The 16,895-nt window shown below is 70.2% G+C and overlaps 3 protein-coding genes across 3 annotated transcripts; 2 read left to right on the top strand and 1 right to left on the bottom strand.

Moving 5' to 3' along the window:
- Positions 1–182: 182 nt before the first annotated feature.
- PRKAG1 (protein kinase AMP-activated non-catalytic subunit gamma 1) lies at positions 183–3,162 on the top strand. The gene is made up of 12 exons (XM_065659742.1): positions 183–241; positions 480–546; positions 670–773; positions 873–954; positions 1,028–1,086; positions 1,170–1,215; positions 1,323–1,377; positions 1,480–1,606; positions 1,907–2,072; positions 2,192–2,229; positions 2,335–2,481; positions 2,567–3,162. Exons 1-12 carry the CDS (start codon positions 236–238, stop codon positions 2,663–2,665), a joined length of 996 nt encoding a protein of 331 aa, XP_065515814.1. The 5' UTR covers positions 183–235; the 3' UTR covers positions 2,666–3,162.
- Positions 3,163–9,563: 6,401 nt separating this feature from the next.
- Positions 9,564–11,685, bottom strand: WNT1 (Wnt family member 1). Its single transcript, XM_065659746.1, has 4 exons — positions 11,361–11,685; positions 10,863–11,116; positions 10,378–10,643; positions 9,564–10,166 (listed from the first exon to the last, which is right to left on the bottom strand). Exons 1-4 carry the CDS (start codon positions 11,459–11,461, stop codon positions 9,678–9,680), a joined length of 1,110 nt encoding a protein of 369 aa, XP_065515818.1. The 5' UTR covers positions 11,462–11,685; the 3' UTR covers positions 9,564–9,677.
- A 2,176-nt stretch (positions 11,686–13,861) lies between these two features.
- ARF3 (ADP ribosylation factor 3) lies at positions 13,862–16,164 on the top strand. The gene is made up of 5 exons (XM_065659749.1): positions 13,862–13,968; positions 14,563–14,752; positions 14,873–14,983; positions 15,094–15,218; positions 15,334–16,164. Exons 2-5 carry the CDS (start codon positions 14,605–14,607, stop codon positions 15,493–15,495), a joined length of 546 nt encoding a protein of 181 aa, XP_065515821.1. The 5' UTR covers positions 13,862–13,968; positions 14,563–14,604; the 3' UTR covers positions 15,496–16,164.
- Positions 16,165–16,895: the final 731 nt, after the last annotated feature.

Raw genomic sequence — 16,895 nt, 5'->3', positions numbered from 1 at the left:
CGCCCCATCGGGTCTAACCGAGGGCACCGGTGTCAGCGCTCCGTGATCCCCGGCGGGTTCTGCCCCTACAACCGGTAACACCGCCCCCTCCCCCCCGGGGTGCCGTGACCCGACGGGAGGGGAAAGGTCGGTAACGGGCACGGACGGGACGCTCGGTGCGGAAGGTTCCGGTGGTGGCGGAAGTGAGTGCCCGGAGCCGGGCGGAAGTGGGGAGGTGGCGGGACCGAGCGGGGCCATGGAGGTGGGAACGGGATCGGGATCGGGAACGGGAACGGGCGGGGACGGGAACGGGGAAGAATCGGGTACGGGAGGGACCGGGACGGGGAGGAACGGGAACGGGGGGAATCGGGGAGAGGAGGGAACAGGGACCGGGGGGGACGGAGGAAACCGGTATCGGGAGGGGACGGGAACGGGAACAGGGGGGAACCGGGTCCGAGGGGTTTCGGAACCGCCCCGACCCGAGCCGTGTCCATCCGCAGGATCCCGGCCCCGGTCCCGACCCGGCCGCAGAGGTCCCGGTGGAGCTGAGCCCGCCGGGGCTGGAAGGTGACAACGGGAGCGTCCGGGGGGGGGGTGTCCGGGGGCTGCGGTGACCGGGGGCTGGGTCTCAGGACCAGGGTGCGGGGGGTCCCGGATTTGGGGGGGTCGCCTCACGCTGCCCGTCCACAGGGCCCCCCCCCCGCGGTGCTTACACCACGTTCATGAAGTCCCATCGCTGCTACGACCTGATCCCCACCAGCTCCAAACTGGTTGTGTTTGACACGTCCCTTCAGGTGGGTCTGGGAGCTCCTCTCCCCCCCCCCGCCCCGGGGCAGGGTCTGCACCCAGGGGGGCCCTGCTCCCTCTGTGACCCCCCCGTGCCCCCCCTGCAGGTGAAGAAGGCGTTCTTCGCGCTGGTCACCAACGGCGTGCGCGCGGCCCCGCTCTGGGACAGCAAGAAGCAAAGCTTCGTGGGTGAGTGAGCGGGATGGGGGGGTCCGGAGGGGGCTGCGGGACCCCCCTCACCCTGGCCCCCCCTCCCCCCCAGGCATGCTGACCATCACCGACTTCATCAACATCCTGCACCGCTACTACAAGTCACCCATGGTGAGGATGAGGGGACACAGGTCCAGCCTCTGCCCGCCCCGTGCTTGATCCCACTTGATCCCCGTTTGTGTCCTTGCACCCAGGTGCAGATCTACGAGCTGGAGGAGCACAAAATAGAGACGTGGAGAGGTGAGGGGGTGGCTGCGGGTGCCTCCTGCCCGGCCTGGGGTGCAGAGAGCACTGGGGCTCTGCTCCATGGCTGCTGCCGGTGCCCTCAGCACCTCCTCTCCCCGCAGAGGTTTACCTGCAGGACTCCTTCAAGCCTCTGGTCTGCATTTCCCCCAATGCCAGGTACCACAGGGAGCAGAGCAGCTCTGGCAGCACCCTTGGGTGCGAGGTGGGGTCTCCAATCCCAAGGTGGGGTCTCCAATCCCATTTTCCTCCTGTTTGCAGCCTCTTTGACGCCGTCTCCTCCCTGATCCGGAACAAGATCCATCGCCTGCCCGTCATAGACCCTGACTCGGGGAACACCCTCTACATCCTCACCCACAAGCGCATCCTCAAGTTCCTCAAGCTCTTTGTAAGTCCCATCCCTGCCCCGCGGCGGCACCGGGGACCTGGAACGAGCCCGGCCCCAGCTTGTGCCGGGTACCACCGGGCCACTGCAGCGGGGGACGGGTGTTGGAGGGGGGTCCCCAGGACGCTGCATGGACCCCGGAGCCGGCCCTGCCTGTGCCCAGGGGTCCCACAGCCCCCGCCGCGCCCCCCCCCCAGCATTCTCTGCTTTCACTCCTCAGGACCGCGGCCCAGGCCCCCCACAAGCCGGGGGCAGCCAGAGCTGAGCCAGCGTCAGCACTGTCCCCCTCCCCGTCCCCTGCAGATAGCAGAGGTCCCAAAGCCCGAGTTCATGGCCAAGACGCTGGAGGAGCTGCAGATCGGTACCTACAGCAACATCGCGGTGGTGCGCACCAGCACCCCCATCTACGTGGCCCTGGGCATCTTCGTGCAGCACCGCGTCTCCGCGCTGCCCGTCGTCGATGAGTCGGGTGAGGACGGGGCCTGTGGTAAGGCCACCACGTGTGTGGCTGTTCCCACCCCCAGTGGCTGTCCCCAACCCCTGTGGCTGTCCCCAGCCCCTGTGGCAGCCGTTCCTTTTCCTCCCCAGGGCGGGTGGTCGACATCTACTCCAAATTTGACGTGATTGTGAGTAGCTGCGGAGGTGGGGAAGGGGCAAAGCCTGTGCTTGGGGAGGCGGTCTGTGGGTTGTGAGGGTCCTCACTGTGTCCCCAACGCCTCTGCCTGCCCCAGAACCTGGCGGCTGAGAAGACCTACAACAACCTGGACGTGACGGTGACGCGGGCGCTGCAGCATCGCTCCCACTACTTCGAGGGCGTCCTCAAGTGTTACAAGCATGAGACATTGGAAGCCATCATCAACCGCCTGGTGGAGGCAGAGGTAAGCACCCCCGGGGGTGACGGGCAATGGGGGGGGGCCGGGGTCCCTGCACCAGCCTCATTCCCCCCCGTGTCCCTCCCCCCAGGTTCACCGGCTGGTGGTGGTGGATGAGAGCGACGTGGTCAAGGGGATCGTCTCCCTCTCAGACATCCTGCAAGCCCTGGTCCTCCCGCAGGGCCCCTGAGGCATTTGGGTGGGGGGATCAGCCCCCCCCCAGTGCCCCCCCTTTCCTCTTCTTGGGGACACCCGGGTTGGGGGCCCCACTCACCAGCAGCATCCAGCAATAATCCAGCCATGGGGTAGCACTTCCCTGCATGGGGAGACCTCCCTACACTGCACTTTGTGCCCCAAAGCCTGGCGGGTGCTGGGGGTGCCTCTTTTCAGTTCCCCCCCATACCCCACACCCCCCCCATGCGGTTTCACTGAATCTGGGGCTTTGATCTCCCTCACTCAGCTCTGTCCTGCCAGGGGCTGCCCCCCTGCACCCCCTGTGCCGCCCAGCACTCCCCCATGCCCCCTCCGGGCCACGTCTGCACCCAGCACCGCTTCCAGTGTGGAGAAAAGCCACAAATAAACAGAGAGTTGGCAAGATCCCGCCGTGGGGCACGGGGGGGGGGCCCAGAGGGGCTTCACCCCCCCCATGGATGAGGGGGAATCTGCTGAGCTCACCCAGACCCCAAATCCCTGTTTGTTCCGCCTGTGGCTTTACTCAAAGGCCGGGATTGGCGCTGGGATGGGGCCGAGGTGGGATGCGGGGACCCCCCCGGTGTGGGGGGGATCCCGGTGGGGCACTCCCGGAGGGGGAGGCGCGAGGCCGTGCTGAGCCCGGCACATTCCTGCCCGGGGGGGGGAGGCCAGGAGATGCCTGCGGCCGCGGCCAGCACCAGGCTCTGGAGAGAGGTGAGAGCTTGGACTGGGGGGGAGCTCCGGTGCCGTTGCCGGCGCCACTGCCCGTGCTGTTGACGGTGCCAGTGCCAGTGCCGGTGCTGTTTGCCGGTGCCGGTGTCGGTGCCATTGCCGGTGCTGTTTGCCGGTGCCGGTGTCGGTGCCGCTGCCGGTGTCGGTGCCATTGCCGGTGCCGGTGCCGTTGCCATGCCGCCGCCGGAGGGTTGCTAAGCTCCGCTTGGAGCCCGCGTGGGCTGCAGCGCTCGGTGCCAAACCCGCTTTGGCGCAGGGGGGGGAAGGGATCCCGGGGGGGGGGGGGCAGCACCCCCGGGACGGGCGCTGGGGTCCTCACCGTGCGCCGCGGGGAGGTCGGTGCGGGGCCGGGCGCGGGGGGCCGCGGGACGCACGTGTGGCTCCGGCGAGGCTCCGGCCCCCCGCGGCCATGCAGCGGATCCGGGAACGGACCCAGCTGCTGCTGCTGGAGATCGACACCGTGGCGTGTTGCAGCCCCCCCGGCGCCGCGATGGCAGCGGGATGCGGGCCCGCGCCCCCATGGACCTACCGCCGCATCGCCAGGGAGTACGCGTGAGTCGGGGGCGGGGGGGGGGGGAAGGAGCGGAGCGGGGGGGGTCCTCTCCCGCACCCTGCACCCTGTGAACCCGGCCCTCACGTCCCCGTCTCTGTCTTGCAGGTACCTGGAGAAGCGCTTCGTGGCCGAGCTGGCCCCCCCTTGGCCCCCCGCTCACCCCCATCACCTGCAGGACTTCGCCTCCCGGCCCCCCCCCGCCTGTGAGACCCGGCCCCGGGCACACCCCACCCGCTGCCACCCTGAGGGCTCCCGGGGCTGGCCCCTGCCGTGCGCACCCCGTGCCCCAGGGCCAGGGGCCAGGCCGGGCCCCCCCAGCTACGAGGCCCACATGCAGCGGGTGCAGGCGGCCCACGCGCGCAGGGGGGGGCCGCCCCCCTACGTCTCGCCCCCCGCTTACGACGCTCCCCACCGCACCCTGCAGCTCCGGCCCCCCCGGGCCCCGCGCAGCGCCCCCCGGGCCCCGCGGAGCCGAGGGGCTGTGCCGGGGGCCTGGAGCCACACGCTGCCCCGGGCGGCCACCGAGGCCCGGCTCCGGCGCCCCCGGGGGACGCCGCCATCCCCGGGGGGGCCCAGCACCCCCCGGCACAGCCAAACGCTGCCACGGGCGGCAGGCAGCCGGGCCCGGGCCCCGGGGGGCGGCAGAGGGCAGCGGGAGGCAGGGGGCCACGTCCTCATCGACGCCACCCGCGTGGTGGTCCGGGCCCAGTACGTGCCCCCCGTGCAGCGGCAGCAGGTCCGGTACGTGGGGGAGTCCCCGGGGCCCGCCGCCCCCCCGAGCAGCCCTCCCGCAGCCCCCCAGGCTGGCACCCCCCCGGCCGCCCCCTCGCCTCCCCGGGAGCCCCCCCGCAGCCCCTGGCGCAGCCCAGGGGGGTGCGGGGGCCAGCGGGGCCGGTTCCCTCCGCGGCGGCCGGTGCTGTACGCGCAGGCGCTGCGCGAGGCCGTGTCCCGCATCCGCCGGCACACGGCCCCCGACTCCGACTCCGAGGCCGAGGGGGGCCCGGGGGGGGCCCGGTGGCGGCACTGCCGGGACCCCCACACCTACAGCAGCAGCAGCAGCAGCCTGGAGAGCACCGGGGCCCCCCCTGGCACCGCCAGCCCACCCTGGGCCTGAGGGGCGGGGCTTGGCGGGGTGGAGCTCGATGGGGCGGGGCTTGGCGGGGTGTGGCGGGGCGGGGCTCACGGCTGACCCCAATAAAGGCTGCGGAATCCCCATGCACCGCCTTCACCCCCTGTGTGTGCACGGATGGGGGGGGGGGGGCATCTCCCTCCCCAGGCGCCCCCCGCTGCCCTGCTCCTGCCCCACACACCCCAGCGAGGTCAGAGCCCCCCCGCCGCAGTGCCGGGGTCACTCGGAGGCCCCGGGTGTCCCAGTGGCACCGCAGCAGTCACCGCGTGGCTGGGACGTGCCATGTCCGCCCCCCCCGGCCTCCCCATAATGAGTAGGTGAGTGCAGCACCTCTGGCCCATTGCCACCGACCCCACGTCACGGCCGGAGGGGGACCCCGGGTGAGTCACGGTCCCCCCCCCCCAGAGGCCGCCACCTCTTAGTCACGCTGCGGGGGGGGCCGAGCCCCGCGGCCAGAGGAAACCGCACAAATAACGTGGCCAATTTGCACGTTATTTAAAACCGGCTCCTCCCCCGCCCCCCCGGAGCGACCCTGTCATTATCCCGGTGACACCGGCCCGGAGGTCACGGCGTGGGGCAGCGGGGACCCGGGGGGGGCCGCTCGTGGGGCAGCCCCGAGGCCACGTCACGCCACGCATCCTGGCACCGCACCGGGGTCTGGGCTTTGCCGGTGACCTGAGCCCAATGCGGCGCGGCCACGGCATGGCAGGGCTTGATGCGGTTCGGTATGGCTCGGCTCGGCTTGGCACGGCACGGCCTTGGCACTGCTTGGCACAGCTCCGCGCCGCTGCATGACCCAGCACGGATCGGCACATCCTGGTATGGGTGGCTCGGCTCAGCCCAGGGCAGCGCAGCGCAACCCGGCTCGGTGCATCCCGGCTCGGTGCATCCCGGCTCGGCCCGGGCGCGCTGCCCGCCCTGGCCCGGGGTGTCCCAGACGCGGGGGAAGCGGCGCGGCCCTTTCCGTGGCTCCGCTGCTGCCCAAACCCCCGCCGGGAAAATCGCCTTCTAATTCGGGCTGCGTCGGCGCCAGCGCAGCCCCCCCGGGGCCCCCCGGGGCTCCCCCCGGCTCTCGCCGCTCCCCGCTGCCCGCGGAGGTGCCCACGGGTGGCACCGGGAGCGACACGTCCGGTACCGGAGTCCCAGCACCGGGCCGCGCTCCCGTCCGCAGCCGCCAGATGTCGCAGCGCAGCCGGTGACAGACGGCACCGGGAGCGCCGGGGGGGACCGGGGGGTCCCGCCCCGGGAGCGGGGACCCTGCCGCAGGGACCGGAATGGCCGCTCTGGTGTCGGTGTCCCCAGAGGGCCGTGACTCGGGTGTGTCAGCGGCGCCGGTGTCCCCAGAGCCGTATGGACGCGAGTGTACCAGAGAGCAGCGGCCGTGCCTGTACCGGTGTCCCCGTAACCCCATAACCCCAGTGTGTCACCATCACGGGCCACACAGTGACCCGCATGTGCCGGCACCCACTGATGGCTCCTGCGTGCCTGTGGTGCCGGCCACACCGTGGCCATGCCACATCCCTGCTGAACCACATCCCACCGTGCCAAGCGCCAGCCCCGTTCCTGCCGAGCTGCCGGTGCCGGCTGTGCCCGGTGGGAAGGGAAGGAAAGAGAAGCGAAGGGAAGGGGGGGTGCGGTGAATGCTGCATTGTGGCGGGGTTGGAGTCACAGATAATTACCTCAATTAGTTACAATGGCAGAGTAATAAATACGGGCTTAGCGGCTCCTTCCCCACTGCGGCTTCTCAGATTAATCCAGCCCGGGCGAGCGGAGCTCAAAGGGATGATGGACAATTCATTAAACTCGCACAAGGCACCCGTGAAGTCCGGCGTTAGCCCCCGGCGGCTCCGGCTTTGTCCCTAATTGTTCGTCTCGGGCATTGGTCACCTATGAGGGAGTGGGTGACGGCGACGGTCCCCCCGCGGCTGGCATGCCCCGGGGATTAGAGGCCAGCCCTTGCCACCGTTGCTGGGCGCCTTGGCCCCGCGCCGGAGGAATGCGGTGGATGGGGGGGGCGGGATGCGGCCGGACAAGCCGGGAGCTGGCGGGATACGGGCGAGGGGAGCCGGGATGGGGCTCGGTTCAATGGCGATGGGATGCGGATGGACCCGGTGGTGGGATGATGCCACCGGGCAGTCGGCGCGGCTGGGAATGGATCTGTCTCTCTGTCCTGCACCTCTGGAAACAGCCCTGTCCCTCTGTCCCGCACCGTTGGGCATGGCCCTGTCCTTCTGTCCCGAACCTCTGGGCACTGTCCTGTCTCTCTGTCCCGCACCTTTGGGCATGGCTCTGTACTTCTGTCCTGCACCACTTAGAATGACACTGTCCCTTTGTCTTGCACCCCTGGGCAGTGTCCAATCCATCTGCCCTGCACCCGTGTGCCACCCTGCCCTTCTGTCCTGAATCTGTGGGCACAATCCCATCTGTGACGCACCTCTGGGAATTGGCACCTTCCCTCTGTCCCGCACCCCTGCACAAACCCCCACATGCCCCAACCCTTCCCACCCCACATCAGGCCCAGCTTGTGGCCACCATCCAGCTGTTCCCCGGCTTCCCAGATGTGACGAGCTGACGCGGGGCGGGACCGCCCTGTCCCTGTCCCTCTCCCTGGCCCTGCTGCGGCAGCGGCTATTTCCAGCGCGGGGTGGATGCGTCCGCGCCGGGGAGGTCCGGACCCTGCAGCCGGGTGCCCCCCCCCATGCCCGGGGCGCCCCAGGCCGGGGGTCGCTGCGGTGCCCGGCGGTCACCGGCCCGCAGGAAAAGCTGAGTAACAGAGGTGACTTATAAGAATGTCATTATCTATATTCCTGACTCCCTACCGCAGGAAAACAGGCTATTTTCATGCCCTGTGCGTGTGCAGAATTTAGCAGGCAGATAACTCCCGGCAGGCGGGAGATGCTCCCAGGGTTATTTCGGGATGTGTTCCTTTCCAGTCGCTTTTCCTCGCAGTTCTTTCTGCTCTTTCACCACGCCAGGCTGTGTTTGTACCTCGGCGTGGACAGCGGGGGCCCGCGGGGGTTATTTTCCCCCTCCCTTTGGGTCTAAACCATCAACTTTTCCACTATCGGTTCCCGGGGATATTTCAGGCGGTGGCAGCATCATTCTTCAGCCTTTGATGCCACCCCAGCTCTGGGGCTGAGGGGACCCCCCCACTGCAGGTGGGCACTGGGGCATCCCTGGGGCTGGATGCCACAGTGGCCCCGGGCTGGATGTGAGGAGGGAAGTTACAGCCTGGTCCAAGTTGTGGAGTTAGGGGGCAGAGGGTGTGTGTGAGCCCTGCACCTGCCCCAGCAGATGCCAACCCGATGGGATACCTATCCCAGTGGAAATCTTGTCCCGCAGGAATGCCCTTCCCAGGGATGCCCATTCTATGCCCATCACTGTGGAATGCTTATCCCAAGGGAAAATCCATCCCAGGGGAATGCGCATCTCAGTGAGATACTCACTCCGGTGCGATACCCACCCCTATGGGGATACCCATCCTAGTGGGATGCCCGTCACAAGGGGATTCCCATCCCGGTGGGATGCCTGTCACAGGGAGGAGCCCATCCCGGTGGGATGCCCATGGCACCAGGGCACCTGCCAGCCGCGGAGCTGCACCCACCTTTGCCACGGCCTTTCTCGGGCTGCAGCCAGACCCCACGCACGAGTGTGGGGCTGCGTGTGGGGCCAGTGGCCGGCCCCGGCCTCCTGGCCCCGGCCTCCATAACCCCGGTGCCCTCCACGGCCCCCCTCCTCCCCCGGAGCCGAGGGGAGCCGTCAGCGCCGGCAGGGAGCGGTGATGGACGAGGCTCATTCCCTGTCTGCTGCCTTGTACCTCCCGTGGCCGATCCCAGCGCCCGGCCCTGGCGGCACCAGCCCCGACGCCCCGGCAAATTCCAGCGCTGGAGATACCGCAGCCCAGGAGCCATGGTGATGGGCGCCCCGGCCATGGGGATGGACGCCCCGGCCGGGAGCGGCGGCGGCGATGGTTGGGGCTGGAGACAGGCACAGCGGGAGGAAGAAGGGGATGGGGATGACGGAGAGGAGGAGAGGGGAGAGGAGAGGAGGAGAAGGGTGGGCAGACAGTGGATGCAGAGGTGATGGATGGACAGAGGGGATGGACGTGTGCAGTAGGGGGCTTGTATCCAGCCCCATAGCCTGGGGGATAGGGGAACATTGCTCATTCCCTCCCTTCCTCAGCCCCCCAAAATGAACCAGCACAGGACTGATAAAAATATATCTTTTATTCTTCTCTAAAGGCTATCAGTGAAACCTGGAACAAAGCATTATTATAATTAATTATTATTATTAATTATTATTATCTTTCATTATAAAAACCAGGGCCTGGGGCCAGCAAAGTTTGGGGGGCGGCATAAAACCATCCACAATAAATATTGTATTTACAGTAAGAAGGGGATGGGGGTGGCCGGGACAGTGCATGCTTGCACCGAGCCCCCCCAGCCCGGCTGCTGGCCCCAGGATGGGCCAGGCCAGGCCAGGCCGCAGCGGGTCACAGAGGCACCCATGAGTGCCTTCAATCCCACCAGACTCTCGTCATTGGGGGTGGCAGAGACCCCCTCCGGGGCCGGCGCAGGGGGGTCCCAGATGGGGGGTTCACAAGCACTCGTGCAGCACCTGCGTGTTGGTGCAGTTGAGGCAGCTGACGTGGCAGCACCAGTGGAAGGTGCAGTTGCAGCGCTCGGTGACGCGCTGGGTGCGTGTGCGGTACCCGCGCCCGCAGCACAGCAGCTCGCACCCATCCAGCCCCGGCGAGGAGCTGTTGCAGAACCTCCCGGCCGTCCCCGCCGTCCCCGTCTTCCCGCTGTAGGTGCAGAAATTGGGGGACTTCTCGAAGTAGACGAGGTCGTGGGGCGAGGGGGGTTTGTGGGCCGGGTTCTCGGGCTCCAGGTGATGCAGCTCCACGCGCGATGCCCGGTTGCTGCCCTTGTTGCCGTAGATGACGCGGGAAGCCCCGTCGAAGCGGTCCTTCAGGACGTCGCCCACGGCGCGGAAGGTCGGCAGCCGCATCCAGCATGTGCGCACGGTGCAGGAGCCCGACATGCCGTGGCACTTGCACTCCTGGCGCATCTCGGAGAACACCGTCTGCAAGAGGAGGGTGGGGGGGCATGGGGCACCGTGAGCTCCGGTATCCCCGCTGCCCGGCAGCATCGCGTCGTGCTCAGCCTGCCCAAAGCCAGGTGGGGAATCCCATTCTAACGGTTCCCAGTGTGTGCATGGGGACAGGGTAGGGGCCTCGGTGGCCGTGCGCGCCCCACCCCGGCCGGTGCTTCCTGCAGCCCCCCTGTGCCCTCACCATTCTCCCAGCCTCGTTGTTGTGCAGGTTCATGAGGAATCGCAGGTCTCGGCCCTTCTCACTGGAGTCCACAAACTCCCTCCCGAAGAGGCGCCCGAAGTCGATGTTGTCGCTGCAGCCCCCCCAGTGCCAGTCGGGCCCCCCGGGGCCGCGGCGCCGGTAGTCACAAGTGCAGGACTCGATGGAGCCCTCCGAGCAGGACCGTGCCACCGAGTGCGTGACACCGGCGCTGGTGATGGCGAAGATGAACGCGGTCTCCCGGCAGCCTGCGGAGGAGAGCAGGGCCTCAGGGTGCTGTTGGGATGAAGAGGGGGCACCCAGCGGCACCCCCAACCCGCAGCCACAACGGGATGCTGATGGGCTGGGAGCTGGCGATGCCCCGTGGTGAACGGAGGGTGCTTTGCAGAGCATCCAGGCTCGGGGGCTCCGAGGGGAGGGGGGGTCCGGGCAGCCCCACGCCGCCTCCCGCCGCACAGTAGCCTCACCCCGGTTAACGATCTTGCCGAAGATGTTGGGGCCCTGCGAGGTGGGGCAGTTCCAGCGGCGGTTGCGGAACTGCCACTTGCACTCCTTGATGGCGGTCTGGAGGCCGGAGCTGACGCTGTGCAGGATGCCGGGGTTCTGGCGGATCAGCTTGCGCTGCTTGCGGCTCAGCAGCTGCAGGCTGGGGTCCAGCACCAGCTGCACGTTCTTGGAGTCCGTCAGCAGGTTGGTGGACGAGGCCACGTTGATGATGCCCCTGCGGCACAGGAGGGGACGGTGAGCACCGGCATCCCGCTCCCCGCCTCAGCCCTCCCCTCTGAGCCGCTACCAGAGCATCCTCCACCCCGCAGCCGCGGGTCACAGCCCCGTTGGTCCCCCCACCCCGGTCGCACCTGCGCGCCCCATCCTTGGCTACGGGGCAGCCGCCGCCGTGCCGGTGCCGAGCCCCTCTCCACCCCCTGCTCCGGTGCCGGTGCTGCTGCCGGTACCGGCGGACTCACCACCACCGCCCGCTGTTGTTCACGGCCAGCGTGTTGGAGAGGGAGGAGAGGGCCAGCGCCCAGAGCGCCCGAAGCGCCAGCCCCAGAGCGGCGGCTCGCATGGCTCCGGCACCGGGAGACCCGGCAGAGTGCGCGGGCGAGCGGCCGCCGGGGTATTTATGGTGCCGCGGAGCCCCCGGCCCGGCCGCTACATCCACGCGTGTTTCCGGACGCGCGGGGCGCGGGGAGGGCGGGCGGCTCCGCTGCGGGCGGGTGAAGGGGGACGCGGGGAGCGCTGGCACCGACACCGGGCTGCAGCCGGTGCCCGGGGCGCGGCGTCGGGGGTGAGGGGCCCGGAGCTCCCTGCCCGGTCCCTGGAGCGCGGCGTCGGGGGGTTCCGTGCGCGGTGCCCGCTGCCCGGTGCCTGGTACCGGTGCCGGGCGGTCCGTGCGCGGTCCCCGGAGGCTCCCCGGGGAGACTCGGCTCGGCGCGGCGGGTGCGCAGCGCTCAGCACCCGGGAGCATCTTCCAGCCCCTTCCCTCTTATAGGGGCGGCGCGGAGGGTCCCCGTGGGCCGGTCCCGCCGAACGGGGCCTCCCCGCGTCCTCGCCCTAACAATGGGGAGCGGCGGGGCCGCGGCACCTCTTATGGGGCTGCCGGAGCGGCGGCGCCGGGCCTGTCCGTCACGGCCCGGATTAGCCCGGCGGGTGGCTGCGCCCCGGCCCCGTGCCCAGAGCGCGGCCGGTGGGGCGGAGAGGGAGACTCCCGGCTGCCGTCCCCCGCCCTCCCCACGCACCGGCACCGGCGAGGGGAGCCCGGGACAGGTCCCGGCGCAAGGAGGAGCAGAACCCGGAATAGCGCAGGACGGGCAGGGACAACGGCGGGCGCACGGAGGGAGCGGGGGCCGGGGATAGCCCGGGATCCCCCGGGGCAGCCCGGGGCGCACGGGGGAGTGGAGCTCGGGGATCTCCCGGGATAGCCCCGGGCGCACGGGGGGGGCAGAGGCTAGGCACAACCCGGGGGCGCCGTGCCGGGACAGCCGGGTTCGGAGTGCGGGGACGGGACACGTAACCCCGGGGAGCGGGACCGTCGGGGCTGCGCCGGGCGCTGGTGCCGATCCGGAGCCCCCGGACCCCTCTCACTTCCCGGTCCGTGCCCGGCGCTACGAGGCGGCCGCGATCCTCGGCCGCTCGGGCCGGGCTGTCCCGGCCCGAGCGGGTTGTGGACGGGGCCCGGTGGCCGGTTCTGCGCAGCAGGCACCCCGTGAACGTAGCCGTGGGCGCCCGCAGCACGTGCAGCCCCGTGCCCCGGGGCACCGGGCGGGTGTCGGGGGGAAAGAGGAAGGGATTGAGCGGGACGGAGATGGGGACCCGGACCCCGGGTGCCCACAAGTCTCGGTGGGGACGAAGCCGCTGCCCGCCCGGGTGCGAACTCCCCGGTGAGGGGGCGGAGCGGTGGGGGGGCTGAGTTGAGCCCCCCCGTCATGTCGGGGTGCGGGGGGGGTAATCCCCCCTCAGCGGTTTCCCCGGACCAGTCATGCGGGGCCGGATTAGCCCCTCTCGCCCGTCACGGCCCGGGGCCGCCGCTCTCCATTTCAATTCAAGGGCGGACAAAGCCCGGGCTGGTAGCGGGGGGGGGGTCTCGCACCGGGGATCCCCCCCCTCACCCCTCCCCCGTCCCGGGGTCTGCTCCAGGCCGGCAGCTCCCGCACCCCCCCCGCCCCGGTTCCCGGCCGGGCCGGGCCGTGTCCGCGCCCTCGGGCCGCCGCCCCGTCGGGGCTCCCGGGGCTGAGGTCAGCGGCCGCGGGGAGGCCCCGGGGCGCGGCAGGGAGGGCCCTGCCCGGGGCCGTGCCACCAGCGGAGGGGCCCAAACATCCCCGCCCCCCCGCTCAACCTCGGGACCCCCCCCCCGGGGTCCCCCCGTTCCCCCCATTCCCTCCGGCGGCGGCCCCAGAACGCAGGGAGCGATGCTCGGGATCCCCCCCCCCAGCCCCGGGGTGTCCGGGGGAGCGCGCAGCGGCTCCCGCAGCCGTCGGTACGGGCGGCGCTGCCGGTGCCCAGGGGAGGGAGGGACGGGGGGCACGGGTCCTTTCCAGCCGCACGGGGCACTACAAGGACGGAGACCGGGACAGCCCCGCGCCCGCTGACAGCCCCCGCCCGGCCCCTGAGCACCGGGGAGGCCTCGGTACCGCCGGTACCGGGTCCCAGTGGGTGGCGCATCCCTGCCCCACCAGTGCCGGTTTTGGGGTCCCCGGGGCACCCCTCTCTCCACGTAGGTCCCCCCCGGGGCTCTGCCTCCCGGTGCCCACAGAGGGGTCGGATGTCACCGGGACCCCCTCTCCCGGTGCATCCCCCACCCCGCACTGCTGCAGCCGCTGCCATGGTAACGGCTCGCGGCTCTCGCGAGCTCCGCGCCCCCCTTTCCCCGCGCCCCCCCCCGGGCCCGGTACGGGGGGGGGGGGGGGGGGCGTGAAGCGGAGGGCGGGGGGGGAAGGAGGAGTAAAGGGGGGGGGGGGGAACGACCGGGAGCTCTCGCGAGATCGGCGCGATCGGGCCTCCGCTTCCGGCGGCGGGAGCGGTGCAGAGTCAGCTGCGGGCGGGGGGAGCCACCGGTACCGGCACCGGCACCAGGTCTGGGGGAGCAGCACGGGGGGGGGGGGGGGGGCATCGGCGGGGGCGCCGCACCGGGGGGGCCTCTGCACGGCACGGGGCGGGAGGGATGCGGCGGGGTTTGGGGGTGCGGACCCCCGGGGGGGGATGCGGGCATCGCTCCGGGGGTGATGCGGGGCCGCACCGGGGGGCGTTGCGGGCGGGGGGAGCGGTTTGGGGGGGGCGGTGCGAGCCAATGGGGGCGCAGTTGAGCGGGGGGGGGGGGGGTGATGCGGTCGGGGGGAGCAACGGGGGCGGCAGCAGCTCAGGGGCGGGAGGGGCCCGCTGCGGAGCGGGGGGGCTGCAGCGCGGGGGGTCGAGGTTTGGGGGGTTGCAGTTGTGCCCCCCCCCCCCCGAAGTGCTGGGGTCCGTGCCTCAGTTTCCTCCAGTGCAGCCTTGGCCTGGCCCCTGTAGGTGCAGTGCGGGGGGGGGGGGACCCCAGCACGGCCCCTTCATGTGGGGGGCAGCCCCATGGCCCCAGGGTTCTATTGCACACGTGGGTGTCCCCGATGCCTGCACCCCCCACATCCCGTGTTTTGAGGGTTCCCCCCCAATCCCAGCCCTGTGCCCCCGCAGGATCCGGCCTCGCCTGCGGACGGAGCCAGCGCCGCCGTCACCATGGGCAACATCTTCGGGAACCTGCTGAAGAGCCTCATTGGGAAGAAGGAGATGCGGATCCTGATGGTGGGGCTGGACGCCGCCGGGAAGACCACCATCCTCTACAAGCTGAAGCTGGGGGAGATCGTCACCACCATCCCCACCATAGGTGAGCAGGGCCAGGGATTGGGGGGGGCACTGGCCATGGAACCCTCCCCATCGGGGCTCCTTGGGATGGGGTTCGTGGCCCCCCCATGCCTCAGTCTCCCTTCACTGCTGCTCCTCACAGGGTTCAACGTGGAGACGGTGGAGTACAAGAACATCAGCTTCACCGTGTGGGATGTGGGTGGGCAGGACAAGATCCGGCCCCTCTGGAGGCATTACTTCCAAAACACCCAGGGTACGTGCTCCGTGGGGACACCGACGGCGGGGGACACGGTCACCGGGGATGGGGGTGACCGTTGGGCCGAGGGTCCTGCGCCCCCAGCAGCACCCGGTCGTTGTCCCCAGGGCTCATCTTCGTGGTGGACAGCAACGACCGGGAGCGGGTGAATGAGGCGCGGGAGGAGCTCATGCGGATGCTGGCGGAGGATGAGCTGCGGGACGCTGTCCTCCTCGTCTTCGCCAACAAGCAGGTGGGGCTGGGACCATCGCCAGGGTGTTGGGGCTGGTGTCTGGGTACCTGTGCCCATCCCCGGGGTGTTGGGGCCGGTGTCTGGGTCCCCGTGGCAGCCCCATCTCTCCCCTCAGGACCTGCCCAATGCCATGAACGCGGCGGAGATCACGGACAAGCTGGGGCTGCACTCCCTGCGCCACCGTAACTGGTACATCCAAGCGACCTGCGCCACCAGCGGGGACGGGCTCTACGAGGGTCTCGACTGGCTCGCCAACCAGCTCAAGAACAAGAAGTGAGCGGGCGGGTGGCCGCAGGCCCCCACCCCAGTGTCCCCGGGGCTCCCCCCCAGGACTCCCCCATCCCCGCCCCGGTTGGGTTTTGCTTTCTCTTCTGGCACCGGTTGCTGTGGGGGTCTTTTTCCGCCTTGTTTTGGGGTCTCCCCTCGGATCTCGTGTGTGCGTGTGTGGAAATACAGCTCTATGGAACGTACCTGGGGGGGACATGGGGGCTGGGTGCCCGGGGGGGTCACGCTGGGGTACCCCATCCCCGTGCATGTCCCCTCCCCTTCCTCTGGACCAAATGTGGGGGCTGCAGGGCCGCAGGGGGCATTTGGGACCATACACCCCTCCCACCCCCCCCAGCCCCACATGGCCCCCCCGGGGGTCCCACACGTCCCCGGCCCCCCCCCATGTCACTTCGAGGCAGGTCTCCTCCCCTGCACCCCATCCCTGTGCCAGCATCGTGATTGTATGTCCCAGCCCCTCACGGACAGATGGACGGATGGCCCCATTCTGTACCCCCCCCAGCACCATATTTATACCCCCGGTCTGTGCTTGGTGTGACGTGTTGCTGCGGCTCTGCCCCGTCCAGGGACGTGTGTACCCCCCTCCCGGCCCCCCCTCCCTGCGCCTGAGACGGTGGGTGACCCCCGGCCCCCCCCTTGGATATTAAACATGTTTTATGTAGGGCTGCCCCATGGCTCTTCTTCCACAGCACCCCCCCAGCGCAGGGGTCCGGGGAGGGGACAGTGATGGACAGCCCCGGGTTGGGTTTAATTAGAAAGAGCTTAACGGGACGAAGGGAGGCTGGGGGGGGGGGGGGGGGGGGGAACTCCCCTTTCCCAGGCTCATCCTTAGGGGAATATTGGATGAAATGGTAAATCCCATTAGTGCTAATCCCAGCCGGGGCGTGGGGATGGTGCCAGTGCCAGCATGGCCGCGAGTGGGGCTCAGCCCCCCGCCATGTCAGCCCTTATGCAGGGGACCGGTGCTGCTGTCCCTGTGTCCCCTTTGGGTTGGTGCCGGTGCCACCGCATTGGGGGTTCCCCCTGCACGGGGTGGGGGGGGGGGGGCCGGTACCCGGGGTTCCCCGGTGTGCTGGGAGCTGTGGAGCCGGTTCCCACCGGTGGCTTTGTGCGGTGGGGGCCGGCGCGACGCTGACCCGGAGGCCGTAATCCCATTAACGCCCCGTCCCCTGCCGCCAGAGTGGCTTCGCCACCTCTGGGCAACCGGGGCTGGTATGTGCCGGCGCCGGTGGGGCCGGCGTGCCGATGCCGTCGTCCGGGAGCTGCACCGGCGCCTGTGCCGGCAACGGGGCCGTTGTCAGCACCAGCGTAGGGCGAGGGAACGGGGCTGCCCCTCGTGTCCCAGCGTCCCCTCCCTCGCCGGGGCTGCTCCCGTATTCCCCGGGGCTCTGC

The sequence above is a fragment of the Lathamus discolor genome, chromosome 23 (genome assembly GCF_037157495.1).
Source record: "Lathamus discolor isolate bLatDis1 chromosome 23, bLatDis1.hap1, whole genome shotgun sequence".
Lineage (NCBI taxonomy): Eukaryota > Metazoa > Chordata > Aves > Psittaciformes > Psittacidae > Lathamus > Lathamus discolor.
Note: the sequence above shows the minus strand (reverse complement) of the source record. Positions and strands in the feature narration are given on the sequence as shown.